At 36.6% G+C, this 15281-nt stretch overlaps 1 protein-coding gene across 1 annotated transcript in view; it reads right to left on the bottom strand.

Annotated features, from left to right (window-relative positions):
- The window catches only part of CNTNAP4 (contactin associated protein-like 4), a 217082-nt gene that overhangs the window by 41473 nt on the left and 160328 nt on the right, over window positions 1-15281 (bottom strand). The window contains exons 12-14 of the mRNA XM_009328202.1: window positions 12209-12328; window positions 8000-8197; window positions 1132-1288 (exon numbers count right to left, since the gene is read on the bottom strand). Of these exons, the coding sequence (XP_009326477.1) occupies window positions 1132-1288; window positions 8000-8197; window positions 12209-12328 (475 nt within the window). The remainder of the gene's footprint in view (window positions 1-1131; window positions 1289-7999; window positions 8198-12208; window positions 12329-15281) is intronic.

Below are 15281 nucleotides of genomic sequence, written 5' to 3' on the forward strand. Positions count from 1 at the left end.
GATCACAGCAGATATCACTCTGTGAGTTTTACTGCAGATGCAAATTCTTTTCCTACAGAAACTTTTGAAGCTTGTGAAGAATTGTTCTTTGAATAACCCTTTGTTGTATTTTCATTTCTATATCTGTTGAGTTCCCTGCTCGTGATGACAGAATAAGCATTTTCCAACCAAACTCACTAGCTGCTCCCTTAAAGGAAGGGTGGATATCTAGCTTGAGAAAATAATGTATTGCTTCATTTTGTACACACAAAGTTGTTCATAAGTACCTTCCTTACATTTTTCTATTTTCAAAAAACAGTTGTTGATACATTTATTAACATGCATATATTAACCTAATCACTGAATTGGATTTTTATAAGTTAAATATGCTTTAATGTTTAGAAGCTTAAAAGTTTCTTCAACAGAAAAGCTTTCATTTGAAAAGTCCCTGTTTGCTTTATAAAGTCCTATACTGCACTGGAGCTATTGTTGAGAGAGTTGCATCTGATTTTCTTAAGTGAAAAGTCAGGTTCAGATTTGACATTGTGACAAGCAATCATCTCTTATGTAACTTATTTGAATGGGATCATAAATAACATCAGAGAATTTCAAGTACAAGTGGAAGATCTACATTTTAGAAATCCTTCTATCCCCTTAGAATAGGATTCCATGTGAGTGCTTCGCTTCGCTGATAGCAAGGGTGTCCAATTTTAATTTTCTAAGTTGTAGATGACAAAAAAAGGGGGTAAAAAGTCTAAACTTAAAAGCATAGTTCAAAATTATGCTAAAAATTAACTTAATTTTTTCCAGAACCTTTCATTTTAGCTTTAATTACTTCCAGTATTCTAATACTAACTGGAGTTGTACTGAAGACCAGAGTTAATATCTTAATATATAACATGCAATATACTACAAAACTAGAAAGTATCTGCATAAAATTAAACCCTCCCCAGAATTCAGAGTGAAAGAATTAGAAATAATACTTAAGGTATATAGTTATAATTTTGTGAGAAAATGTGTTCTATATCAGGTGACACTATGGTAATTTAAATTTACAACAGCTTTGGTGTTCTAAATGTGCTAAGGCCTGTATATTTTCTTTATTTATTTTCCAGGAAAAAGTATTGTGAATAAGCAACAGTAAAAAATCACCATTCATCTCTGTCCGCATCACAGTTGCAGTAATGCTGGGAATCAATGCAGCTCCCCTCTAATCCACAAGCACATTTTTGTACAGCAGGTAAGGAACCTCCCCAGTAAGTCTGTGTTTCATTGGTTCTTCCAATCCACCAGCTCAGTGGCATCCCATCTAAAAGGTAGGTTAGAGAAAATCAGTGGCCAGTCTTGTCTCCTACTTCTCCCAGTTTTTCTCATCCAAATAAGTTTCCAAAAGGTTAAGCAGAGTAAAATCACCCCTCAAATCTAAAAACTTTAAACAACAACTGGAAAAAAAAAATACTACTTTTACTTGATAAGTCATTATTCATTTTAATACTTCATTATCAGGTATTAAATGATTGTCACAGGTTTTTGCTTGCATTAGTGGAAAAGGGAACTCACAGTCCCTAGCTCAGCCAGCCATGATATTAGAATCATTTATCTTAAGCAGTCCATTTATATAATTCATTTTAAAATGATCCATGAAAAAGGAGATACCATTGCCCTAAAAATCAAGGTAGTTTATATTCCCAAGTAAAGATCAATTTTAGATCACGGAACTACCAGCAATAGAATGAGAAGACTTACAGAAAAGCTATGTAGAAATGGTCTCATCCCACTACCAAGAGTACTACAGAGTGCTACTACCCATATCTGTGATGAGCATTAAGCAGCTGAATAGTGTTGTTAATCAGAAAAGCCAAAGACAGCTGTTAGGTCACAGGCAGCAGATTCAGAATCTATATATTCAGACACAGCAGAAATCATATTAATGGCACTCCCATAAGCAAGTTGATGTATCTGGTGAGCAGAAGTGGTTTCCCAGGACTATTACATCTCTGTGTGGTGCATCCAGTCAGCATTGTTTGTAGCAAAATGATAAAACTGGATGTTTCCTTAATGTTACAGTACTGCAGATTAAGTTTAAAGATGCTGCCAAGCAAGCACAGTAACAGAAAATATATACAGAACAGATAATAGCTAAAAGATATGAAGCATAAAGATAAACCATCTCAGGTAAGAAGGAAGAAGGGTGATAGATGCAATGCATGAAAGTCAAGGCATGAGAAGAAATCAAGCACTGTTAAATTATAGTTTCTTATAGATGTACTTCTTTTTGCTGTTGTTGGAGCTCCAAGTTTTCTGCAGCAGACCCCCACAAAGAAGCTGGAATTTATATTAGTCTCAACTTTGCTTACAACTGCCACTGTTTATTAAACCTCACTGTTAGATAAGACCTCTGTTACACTGACAATCTCTCAGATCGTAAACATATTGACTGCATTCATTACCACACAACTGTCGGCCCAGCAGGCCAAAAAACAGTGCGAGCAGTTTCTGGAAAAGTCAAACTTGCATAATGGCATCAATGTCCAATATCAGTGTTTGTGTTTGCAAGCCATCACAGGAGGAAGAAAACCTAGAGACAGTTTATAAATAATTTATCAGAAAACAGTTTAAAAAGATTCCGACAAGTAAGACTGTAAAAAGCGAATATCTCTGCTGTTTTAACAGCATGCCTTAGCTTTATATTATAGTCATGAATTAATATTCCAAGTCTTTCGCTAGGGACATTGGGGTATGTTTAAAAGCTAGTCTCAGTTATTTGTTCATACAGCAGGGTGAGGAGAGAGTATTTACTGAAATGCTGCAAGTTCATACTGATTAGTCCAGATTGTTATCCGTGCTTTGGCAGAAAACATTGCCTAAGCAAAATAAAGCTATTAATTAAAATGGCTAGAGATTTCTTCATTATGATCACATAAATGTATTAACATGTGACTTCCTTAACGACATTGTTTGCAAATGCTATCCAGGCTGATTGAATATAATGCATTCTTAAAATACAGTCAGTTAAGAATTACTATGTGGACTGCATGTTCCAAAGAGTATTTCATGTGACCATCATCAAATTTTGTACTTGTCAGGCGTAGCTAGTGGAGATTATAGATAGAAGAAGTGGGAGGCATTACACTGTGCAGGCAATTTGATAACGTACCTATTTGCATTTCAAATTCTGATATTTCATTGTGCTCATAATAAATGAAACAGAACAAACATTTCAGTAAAATGTTATTTAAATTTTGTTTCAATGTCAGGTATGCTTTAGTTATTAGCTATGTGTGATTGATTGCTTTTTGTTTGTTTTGTAATTCTGACTATAAAATCATTCAAAGAAGTATGCATAAAAATCAGAAAGCAAATACATAAAGGTGAATTTAAACAGGAAAACTTGGTGAAGACTATCTTCAGATGCTGAATAGATGAAATAACAACTAAGTCAGCAAGTCCAAAATTTCAAATTAGATCACTTTACCTTCCTAAACTTCCCTCAAATTTTTAAAGCATTTGTATTCCAAACAGAATTCTTATTTAGCTCTCTGAGCTCTTCTAAATAGGCTGAGCATTCTATAAAATTTAATTATAATTCACACTTAAAATTACAAAAATTTCCAACAAAACTTCTAAAGTTTATGGTACTATGTCACACTGAGACACTAATAGTTAGAACGCATACTTGCTTGAGCAAGCTGTAAATTAAGTTTCACATAAAAATAGGTGAGAAATATATTTCCAAAGCTCTCAAAAACATAGAACTAGATTTTTCAGTAACAGTTTAAATCTGAAATTACTACTCTTCAGAGAGAACAAGTAATCATAGAATCATAGAATCATTAAGGTTGGAAGGGACCTCCAAGATCATCGAGTCCAACCATCAACCCAACAACACCATGCCCACTAAACCATGTCCCTAAGCACCTCATCTACCCGTCTTTTAAATACTTCCAGGGATGGTGACCCAACCACTTCCCTGGGCAGCCTGTTCCAATGTTTAACCACTCTTTCAGTAAAGAAGTTTTTCCTTACATCCAATCTAAACCTCCCCTGGCGCAACTTGAGGCCATTTCCTCTCGTCCTTTCGCCAGTTACTTGGGAGAAGAGACCAACACCCACCTCGCTACAACCTCCTTTCAGGTAGTTGTAGAGAGCGACAAGGTCTCCCCTCAGCCTCCTTTTCTCCAGGCTAAACAACCCCAGTTCCCTCAGCTGCTCCTCATAAGACTTGTTCTCCAGACCCCTCACCAGCCTCGTTGCCCTTCTCTGGACACGCTCCAACATCTCAACGTCCTTCTTGTAGTGAGGGGCCCAAAACTGAACACAGTGTTCGAGGTGCGGCCTCACCAGTGCTGACTAGAGGGGCACGATCACTTCCCTGCTCCTGCTGGCCACAGTATTTCTGATACAGGCCAGGATGCCATTGGCCTTCTTGGCCGCCTGGGCACATGTTCTGTCTTCTCTCCATACTTTTCAATGGAAAGATATGTCTTGAATAAAAAAGGAAAACGAGAGCATCCTAATTCCTCTTTTTTCCCTAGCTCTCTGATATCCAGGGTATAAAAGAAAGAACTATTTCATGGGGTGGAATGACCTTAAAATTTTCAGAAGATACTAGAATTCTCCCTTTCCATAATATCAGCAAGTTCTAAATTTATATTTGTAGAAAGAAAAAGATGATAAATTGGAGGATATTTGAAAAACTTACAAGCTCAGAGACAAAAGCCTAGGGCTTACATTTTGTTGTGTTCAAAGACTAAAAATTCTACCAGACTAGAAATATTTTAGCAAATATTCACAATACACTGACTGTTGTCAGTTTAGATGCATCCCAGTTTTAACTAGGGCTTATCTAGGCATTGCCAGTTTTGCTTAACAGTAGATAGCTTGACTGCTTCTAAGACTGTACAGTTGTCTTTGAGAAAGCAGTACTGATGTGGTTAATTCTGTAAATAGCTCTGCATTACAGTGCTGTGCTGAGCTAGATAGCTGGTCTACACAATTTAAAGGTGATTCAGTCAGGTATTCTTTAGCTACAGCCACTACAGTGGTCACTATGTAAATATAACCCTAATCTTCCACCACTTATCAAACATGTTGGATGCCTATATGCACTAAGAATTTGGAAGGATTGGCTGATACTCCAAGAGGGTCATGCTGTTATCCAGAGGGACTTTGACAGCCTGACGATAATGGGCTGACAGGAACCTCATGAACTTCAACAAGGAAAATTACAAAGACCTACACCTGGGGAGGAACAGCCACAGGCAGCAATATATGCTGGGGGTCACCCAGCTGGAAAGCAGTTTTGTAGAAGAGGGACCGGGGGTCCTGGCGAACACAAGGTTGAACATGAGCCAGCAATGTGCCCTTGATACAGGGAAGGCTACTGTTATCCTGGGCTGCATTAGGAGGTTGAGGTGTTGCCAGCAGGTTGAGGGAGGTGATCCTTCCCCTCCATTCCCCCATCCCAAAAGAAAGATGGAAGTTCTGCAGAGAGTCCAACGAAGGGCCACAGAGATGATTAAGGGACAGATGCATCTCTGCTATGAGAAAAGGCTGGGAGAGCAGGAACTGTTTAGCCTGGAAAACAGAAGGTTCAGGGGGATCTTATCAATGTATATAAATACCTGAAGGGAAGGTGTAAAGATGACTGAGACAGGCTCTTTCCAGTGGTGCCCAGTGACAGGACAAGAGGCAGTGGGCACAAACTGATACATGAGACATTCTTCCTGAACATCAGGAAAGACTTTTCCACCATGAGGGTGACTGAGCACTGGCACAGATTGCCCAGAGAGATTGTGGAGTCTCCATCCTTGAAGACATCCAAAAGCCGTCTGGACATGGGCCTGGGCAACCGACTCTAAGCAGCTCTGCTTGAGCAGGGGCGTTGGATGAGATGACCTCTAGATGGCCCTTCCAACTTCAGCTACTCAGTGATTTGTGATTCTGTGATTCTAAAACTGTGCAAACTCATACTCATTGCTGCTGATGTGGTTCAGATGCTGAAAACAACATCTATTTCAGTGGGTACTCTAGGCGCATTGATCACTGAGTTCCCTGAAAAAAAGTACCAGCACATACATTCTGAAAAAATCCCACTTTTTTCCTTCTCCTTGTAGGTGAGACCTAGCCCTTCAAAAGCACAGAGCAGTCTATATCTACAAAGGGGCATCTGATTCTTCTCCCAGGAACTTTATCTGTTTTTACTCTTACTGTGACTAAATGGATCAAAGAGGATCTGTCCTTATTAAGTCATGCACCATGGCCATTACCCTTGAACTAAAAAAGAGCAGATCTAAATCCTGGAACATAAAAATCTGAAATTTATTTTAAGGAAGTGATTTAATTAAGAATGCTAGAAAACCTAAGGCAAAGTTAATACATCCTCTGCCATGTGACTCTGGCTGCTTTCAGAGAGGGAAACATAAACTCTAACTCTCTTTAATAAGTGTTATTATTTCATCCCTGTATCACAAAACTCAGCATTGTCTTTTTTAAGCAGCCTCACTGCAGAAGCCAAGACTGACCATCACCAGATCCTAGCTTTCTCTCACCTCAGAACTCTCTCTTTCAGAACAGACTAAGGTCCACTCTTCAGAGGAATGGCGAGTTGCATTTGGTACAGTCTGTGGTAGCGTTTAAACAAAGAATGATTTTAGAAAATCTGTAGAACTCACAAATAACTTTCCCATGCCTATTTACTTCTAGCATTCAAAACTCTAAATTTTAGATGGCCTAGCGCAATTGACTGATTGCACTCTTTTAGCTTTCTAGAAAAACCTGCATTTCTGTGCAATCTCATTGGATCACAAAAAAAAAAAGTAGAAAGTCCTGCTTGCCTGAGTCTTTCCCTCTCTTCTTCTCTGACCTAAATTTTTTCATGGTTTCTAGCTTGATCATTCTGCTGAAAGTGGTGAGTTGAGAAGGTGGGGTTTATTATTGTTTATTTGGTTTTCACGTAGTCTATGTGACAGTTAATAGCCAAAAGATATGAATTACTTAGAGAGCACAATCTTGAAACCCTCTGCTTGGTGTAAACTATGCTTTTGAACGTCTAACCATAACTTTAATTTGAAGTCCATACGTAAAAGGGAGGCTAAGTGGGATATCTTAACCAGTAGCTTCGTCTTTTATGCTGTGGAGATGTTTTTGAGCAGATATTCTGCCAAGAGTGAATTCTAGTCTAAGAAGTCCAGTGATGTCCATGACATAATTAAGGAGAAAGAATATGTAAGGAAAAAGTTTAGAGACAGGACTGGAGACTGTTGCACTCAGAGGCCTGCTCTCTGCTTAGTAGGAAAGGATGCCAAGAAATCAATTTGAGCAGTTTCAGAGTTTCTGGTGGACAAGTCAAACAATTTCTTTTAGTTTTTCAAAAGATAGCAAACAATGAGATCTGCTCTGTGTCAGTGAGAATTAAGCTTTAAGTAGACTACATAACTTAAGTAGACTACATAATTTTTCTTTAAGTATGTCAGAGGATCTCCATTCATTTTTCTCTTAAAACAATTATACTTTTGTCAATAATCCACATTTTAAGAATTGCTTATATTGGACAGTGGAAACTTAATGTTATTGATGTTTTTTGTCAAGCACTCACAATATGTAGACTAAGTGTTTAAAAACATTCACCAATAAACTTCTGCTGATATCTATGCACTAATTTGTGTTCTTTTAAGGAGATATTTCCTCACTAATTCCTTCATTAAAATTTAAAGATCCCTGGAAGGCAGACCAATAGGAGCTCTGTTAATAATAATCTCTGTTAATTTAAAAGACTTATGAGAGAAATTAACTTTGAGGGCACCTAATAATGTGAATGAAGATCATTATAAACTGACAGTTGTGGTTTCCTGGTTCAAATACCTCTTGGCAACTTAAAGGAATCTGAGTACTAGATATCTGAAGTAGTTCAAATTCTGTAGTAGCAAAATGCCAAAACCTTGATAGAAATAAATACCTCTAGTAGACAGTAAAATAAAATGCACTATGCAACATAATAAAATTTGTCTACTTTACTTACCTGGCTTATCTAAAAGCCTCGACTTTTTGCAGTGGTAAGCAAGCTCCTGTTCACAGTGCTCTGCATGGTTAATTGTAGCCTGAAGCTGGTCTAGGCTGGCAGAGTACTTGAAAAACACAGTGTGGGGATTCTCTCGATTAGCACTTTTGACTCTGGTTAGGTTGGTGTTGTTATGCTGTATAATTGTCCACGTTGTATCTTTCAAAACACATGTGAAAAGTAATAAAGAATGAAAAGTAGTCGTATAAGTTGGTAATGGAAAGGGAATGTATGATGAAATCAACCAAACTTTAAGGTGACTTCTTTGATCACAAAAAGTGCTTTTGGGCACATAAAACAGAGACATAAATCACTGAGCAAAAATGAGAACAATTAATCATTGTTTCTATTTATAAGTAGATTATCATACCGTGACTGTAACAGGTATTCAGCTTGTTATGATTATTGAATAAGGAAACAGTAAGTCATGACACCCAAATAATTGTCTCTGGAATAAGATATAGTTTACTTGGTAAATTACAATGAAAGAATAGAAAGAAATAATACTATTGTTACTTTTCCCAGGCTTAAATTGTTTATAAAATAGCACTAAATTCTATCCTAGATTCTAGCTACATTACATATATCACTATAATTTGAATTAATTTATTCTGTATGAGAAAATTACCTACAACTTTTTTCTATTATTCAAAGAAGAAAAAGTAGCTTGCAAATTCTGTATTTACTATAAAACTCAGATTACATGAAGGTGAGTTATTCTAGCCATCTAAAATCAAATAGTAGTCATTATTTGGAGTACTATTCAAAACCTGTATTTAGTCAAGGACTAAGAATCACAGCTTCCAAAGTTCAATAGAAAGTTGCTTCCAAACACCTGACGAAATATTAATTTATGGCAACGACCATGGTATGCCCACTTGACTTGGTACTGTAATATGATGAAGTACTAGTTCAGAACTGAGAGCTGCATTTCCCTAAAAAACATGTACTGCTCTTAAGTTGACTTTTAGCTCAGTACTGCTGGGTAAGGAAGCGATGTACTTCATTGCATTGTGTAGACAGGCCTTACGATTCATGTAAACTAGGGGCATGCAAAATATTGCCAATATATTTATTCCAGAAGCAATTGAATTGTGTCTGCAAGATTTTGTTTTCCATGAATCACTAGTAAATATTCAATACTCCAAACATTATTTCTAGAAAAATATGTTCCGAAGTAAAGCTCTTGCAATAAAAGAGCAGAAAAGACTTGTATATAAATATAATGCAAACGGTTGAATAATAAACGATATATTGCATGTTTATAAAAGGTATATGCTAAGATGTGCAGTCTGCTGTGAAACAGACTTTCTCCAACTTGGAGCCATGTTGCTTACACTAAGCAAAAAAGCAGTTCAATAATTTTCCAGTTATATTGATACTTCACATATTTTCTTTCATTAAAAGTCTTATTTTAACTTTCTACAGGAATTATGGAAAGTGTTTTTAATTGTAAAAACTTACTACAATGCAAAACCACACAGATCAAGAACTAAAACTGATGTTACAATATTTATATGTAACTTTAAAAGCTACTAGCCATACGCTAAGTACTATGTATTTACTTTGAGACTAGAAAAATAATTTTCCTGTACACTGAGATACAGGAAGGATGAAAGTGGTTGGCACCATAGCACAGGAATGCATTGGTCACTCTGTCCTATAGTTTGCATACAAGGAAATGTAATATCAGACACTCTGCTTGGGAGTACAGATTACTCCCTCCATGTTCTTCGAAATATAAATTGCCCTAAATATTGGTGGCTGATAAGGGCTTATGTGATTCTGCTGTTTTGCACTTTTGCCAAGCTCCCTCACCTATGAATAGGGAAACACTGACCGTATTCTGTTTCAACCTCCACTTGCAAAGACTGTAACAGTCTGACCCCCATGACTAAAATCCACTTTAATGTAGGGGTGAGCAGGCTCCCAGTTAAAGCGGGTCTGTGTCAGTCAAGTCTAGATTCATGTCCACTGTATTCTCGTATCTTAATGGCCAATGTAATTTGGGTAGATATGAGACATATTATTTTATTTTTTTTCTAACTTGTAGTATTGATGATAATATTTCTGACATTCTAATAGTAATATTTCTAACTATTTAATAGAGTTATATTTTATTTCATTAGCTTTTTAAAGGCCACACATGGCTGATGTTATATTTATGAAGAGGAAAGAACTCATGGTCACTTAAAGGACAAGTATTCATCAGAAAACCTAAAGGAAATATCAAGGTGAGATGCCTATTAAAAAATATTATATTAAAAGGAGTCTATTTATGCAACTTTTTTATCATTGCTTACCATTTTTTGGTCAAATTATAAAATTTTATTAAGTACACGCTCATGGTGTCAAAAAGCAGATGGCTGGAAATATAGCAAACAGATTTGTTTTTGTACATGCACATACACACAAACACAAATATATCTAAAGGCTACTCTGAACATAAAAATTAAGACAAGCAGGTCAGCTATCAGACTCATTGTCACACTCCCAAATTTACAAAGAAAAAGAAAAGCAAGTCACTGCAAAGTTTGGTCATCTTAACTGGCAGTGTCGGACTGTAGGCTTTTCATTCTGAAACTGACCTCCAAGAATAAAACCAGGGAAAGGCACCTCCCTCCCAGCTGCCTGAAAATAGAGCCCCATGAATGTCAAAGACAAGGCAGTGCTGTAAGAAATGTGGGCATCTGCCTTCCCTGCCTCTGGTGGGAAAAGGGAATACCAGTCTTGTGGAAACTGGGAACAAAACAAATATAGAAGATTCATCCTGTCAGGCTGCATCTTGAGATGAAGAACTGATCAATGAGGTTTGCTTAATGTGGTGAATAAGGAGTGACTGAGGAAAACAGTAACAGCTGTTCATGGACACACAAGGATAAATCAGACACTACACTGTACCTTGGAGGGTTATGCCCACTTAAAAAATTTGTCGTCTTTCTGCCATGATTCTTTGGTCTCTTTTAGTCTCATAGGACACTAGTATATTTCTTTTTAAGGGCCTGTGCCAATCTGAATTGTGCCCACCATGAGCTAGCACAGTTCACTGTAGAAGTCAAAGTCAGGACCTGACATGGTGAGACTAGTTAAATTGCACAGACTGATTGAAATGATGAGAATTCTATTATTTCAACACGTATAAGTATTCTTTAGATATCTGTGAAAATCAACCAATGCCACTGACAGAGTCCTGTCAGTTTCTCAAGATATAGACGTGACCACAAATTGTTTACAAATCAACATCAAGCTTATGATAAAGTTTCTAAGTCAAGTTCTCAACACTTAGGACATACCTAAACCAAATTCAACTATAGCTTATTCATGTAGTCTTTTAAAAAGTTATAACTGTGTAAAAATATATTTTTGTCACAACACAATAAAGTATTTTCATCATTTTAGCTGGAAAGCAATTCAAATAAATAGAGGCTAAATAAAGAGAAAAGGAAACAGCCACAAATAAAACAATATTTTCAAAAAGCTATTTAAATGTAAGCTTTCTTGAAAGGACATATACCAATAGGCATACATAGACAAAATCAACTGGTTTGTTAAAAAGTAGACTGACAACAAAATCTGATATCTAAAACTTCTAGTGATATAAATGGTCAGATTCAAAGAACTGGGTGCAGAATAGGAGGCAGTGTGCTTGAAAGTGAGGCTGCAAGAGTCCCGCTGGTTGCATTTGCATTCTCCAAAAGATCTACTTGCAGTTTGAAAAATTAAGCTTAATGTCTATATTCCTCGTAACAAAGGCCAGTTCTGAATTACAATTTTTCAGAAGGCTACTGGGAAAAATCAGTAATTTTCTCATGAAACATAACTTATTTCTCATTTCCTTAAATGTCCTCAAGAGGCTGTAACTTCAATGAAAAGAAAGCTGCTCCCCAAAAATGAACTAGTATGACATTGCCTCCATATGGAACACATGTCCCATTTATGCAAAGAAAACAGGAATGCAGTATTAGCTTCACAGCCTGAATGCGTTATTATTCTAATTTCTCTGCCTAATTCTTTGCCCAATATTCTGAGCTAAGGAGTCACCTTCATTTTGTTGTGCATGTATACATTAAACTTATGAGCTACAGAGGCTTCTTACTTGATAACTAATGTTTCAATATAATGAGCATGCATACAGACCCAGCTGTGAGTTAAGGAAGTTTATCACCTCACCTGTCATATTACAGTATACAAGAAACGGTCCCAAGGGGCCACTTCCATCTGAATCAATATTGTAAAAGCCTGAAGTGTTCCCTCTGTGCTTATAGGCTTCACATGATTGCTCATAGATGGCTGTAAAAGAACACATTCCATCACAAATGTAATGGCATAATTTTACATTTTATTCAGGGAATTAAAAAAAAGTGCGTGGAGCCTGTCAATGGGGAAAAAAAGTTGCGTGTGTGTGTTCGCTACTAAAGAATACAGAAGAAATCGCATAATCAAAACTATACTTTCATTTGATTTTGTAAAGCACATTTGGTTTTATTTATCAGGGAGATCACAAGGGAGATCACAATGCATTTTCAAGCATTTTCTTCCATATTTCAAGCTGGAAACTTCAGGGAAGAAACTGTGAAATATGGGTTAGTAAATGGTTGTAAAAACTGCCAAATAATGTGAATGCCAAGGGTATTACTTAGACCCTGGTAATCCGATTTTGTGGAAACAAACACTAACTACCTCAACCACATTTTTGCTGTTGTTGTTATGACATATGACAGAAGGTAGTCAGTGTTTCTAGGTATTCTGACTGTCTCCTGGCATTTTTTGGCTTTCACACTTCTTATTTTCTTCCCCTTTTAAACAGAAGGGCAAATAACTTGTCAGAGACTGCAATATAAGAACTAAATAAGCAAAGACAAAATGAGAGCTCCTCAGTCTCATGTCATGTATACTTTATATCAGTCAAGACCTAAAGAAAATTCTGTGATGACTTTTTATAATCAAAAACCTGAGAAAAAGGACTTATGACTCCACCTCTGTACTTAAATAGACAGGAACCACTGATGATAATGCCACAGCTAGACCACATTAGCCTAAATTCTCCTTTAACCATCATATTGCTATCGAGCAGTCATATTGTTCTGGTCTTTCTTTTCACATGTAGACAGTGTGCTCTATCAGTTATTATCAAAACTTGAAAACACTCTGCCAAAAAGAAAGAGCCATTAGATTCAGAAAAAAAAAGTTATGAGTGCTATAGAAATAAAAACATAACTCCATAATAATTATTAACAGTCTAGCAGATGTTGATCTATATAAATTCAGTTATTTAAATTAAAAAAAAAAAGCCATAAAGTACTAGTACAATAATCCAAAAGAGGTGCTGTTTTTTTAAAAAGAAGCTAGCTTTTGGAAGAGTGTGATCTCTGTATTTTTTGCCTAATGGTTATTGACATTATACGGCAACACCTATCAAAAAGATAAACAGATTGCTTACTCTATGAAATGTTCAGAATGCACAATTTATGTAATTTTCAAATTGAATTTTATGGTTCCTTACAGTAAATAGTCTTAGTTAAATTTAAACATGACCAAAGAGATTCAATTATTCATTAAATGTTTCATAAACATTGTAGTTTGTGTACTAATATTTTGAGATCATTAACTTATTTCTAGGTTTATAACAAAAAGAGTGTTTCTTTGAGAATTCAAGGGGCATTTTTTTCTTTTGAAATTACACAGAAGTGTGTTAACATGGCCAAAAATTATCCTAGGTTCTTGATTTGAAATCATTAATAAAATCACTAATATCAAGTACTAAGAGTCTTCCATTTTATATCCATAGATACAGTATTTTATTAATCACAAACAAACATCCCAGAAGGCTTTTATATGTAGTTTTGATAGTGAATAAAAATTCAATAACTCTTATCATATTATTACATCTCTCACAGAGTCCTAATCATCAGGAAACCATGCCCTCCATCTGTCCTCATGGACATCATCAGTTGGTTCAACATATGATTTTTCAAATTATAATGAATCAAATCACCTCCATATTCACTTTGGGCTTGTCAGTTTTATATGATAAACTGTGGTATTCAAAAGCATCTGTATTATTGGCATCCTTTCTTTGTTACACACATTTTATTAAAATTGTTATTTACGCGACTGGGTTTTTTACAGTTAAGGCATTACAGGAAAAGTCATCGCTGTTGTTGACTCTGTACAAGTGAGATTTAATAGTCAGTCTTCTCAAATCAGTGATTTCTCAAAAAATCCCATGTGTGTAGACATATGTTCTTTTCATAAAATCTCCCAACAAGGTTTGTATAGGTTTTATAAGGACAATTTATAAGGACAGAATTATTTATCTGATCTTTACGGCAGCCTTTGGAATTTTTTGAAATGATCTGTAAAGTTTCATAAGGATTTCTAGTTATAAGAAGCATATAATGAAGGTGTCCTATTTCAGCAGGGATAGAGTTAATTTCCTTCCTAGTAGCTGGTACAGTGCTGTGTGTTGGATTTAGGGTGAGAACAATGTTGATAACACATCAATGTTTTTAGTTGTTGCTAGGTAGTGTTTATACTAGTCAAGGACTTTCCAACTTCCCATGCTCTACCGACTGAGAAGGCTGGAGGGACACAAGAAGCTGGGAGGGGGCACAGCCAGGACAGCTGACCCAAACTGGCCAACGGGATATTCCATACCATGTGACATCATGCTCAGTATATAAAGCTGGGGGAAGAAGAAGGAAGGGGGGGACGTTTGGAGTGATGGCGTTTGTCTTCCCAAGTCACCGTTGCACGTGAGGGAGCCCTGCTTTCCTGGAGATGGCTGAACATCTGCCTGCCCATGGGAAGTAGTGAATTAATTCCTCTGTTTTGCTTTGCTTGCGTGCGTGACTGTTGCTCTACCTATTAAACTGTTTTTATCTCAACCCATGAGTTTTCTCACTTTTACCCTTCCGATTCTCTCCCCCATCCCACGGAGGGGGGAGTGAGCGAGCGGCTCCGTGGTGCTCAGTTGCCAACTGGGGTTAAACCACGACAGTCCTTTTTGGTGCCCAACGTGGGGCTCGAAGGGTTTGAGATAATAACAGATTAACCGGAGTGTATTAAGGAACTTATATCTGTTAATAGCTGTGGGTCACAATGTTGGTTTCTCTGTTCTCGATATTGATTTGTCTAATCTACATCATGCTCTTTTTTTTTGCTGTACATGTTAAAGATTGGTGTTGGTTTATGCAGTTTGCTGTGGTCTGCAATGATTAGTGATGTCTCGCTTGTGAGGTTT

The sequence above is a fragment of the Pygoscelis adeliae genome, unplaced genomic scaffold (genome assembly GCF_000699105.1).
Source record: "Pygoscelis adeliae isolate BGI_AS28 unplaced genomic scaffold, ASM69910v1 Scaffold45, whole genome shotgun sequence".
Taxonomy (NCBI): domain Eukaryota; kingdom Metazoa; phylum Chordata; class Aves; order Sphenisciformes; family Spheniscidae; genus Pygoscelis; species Pygoscelis adeliae.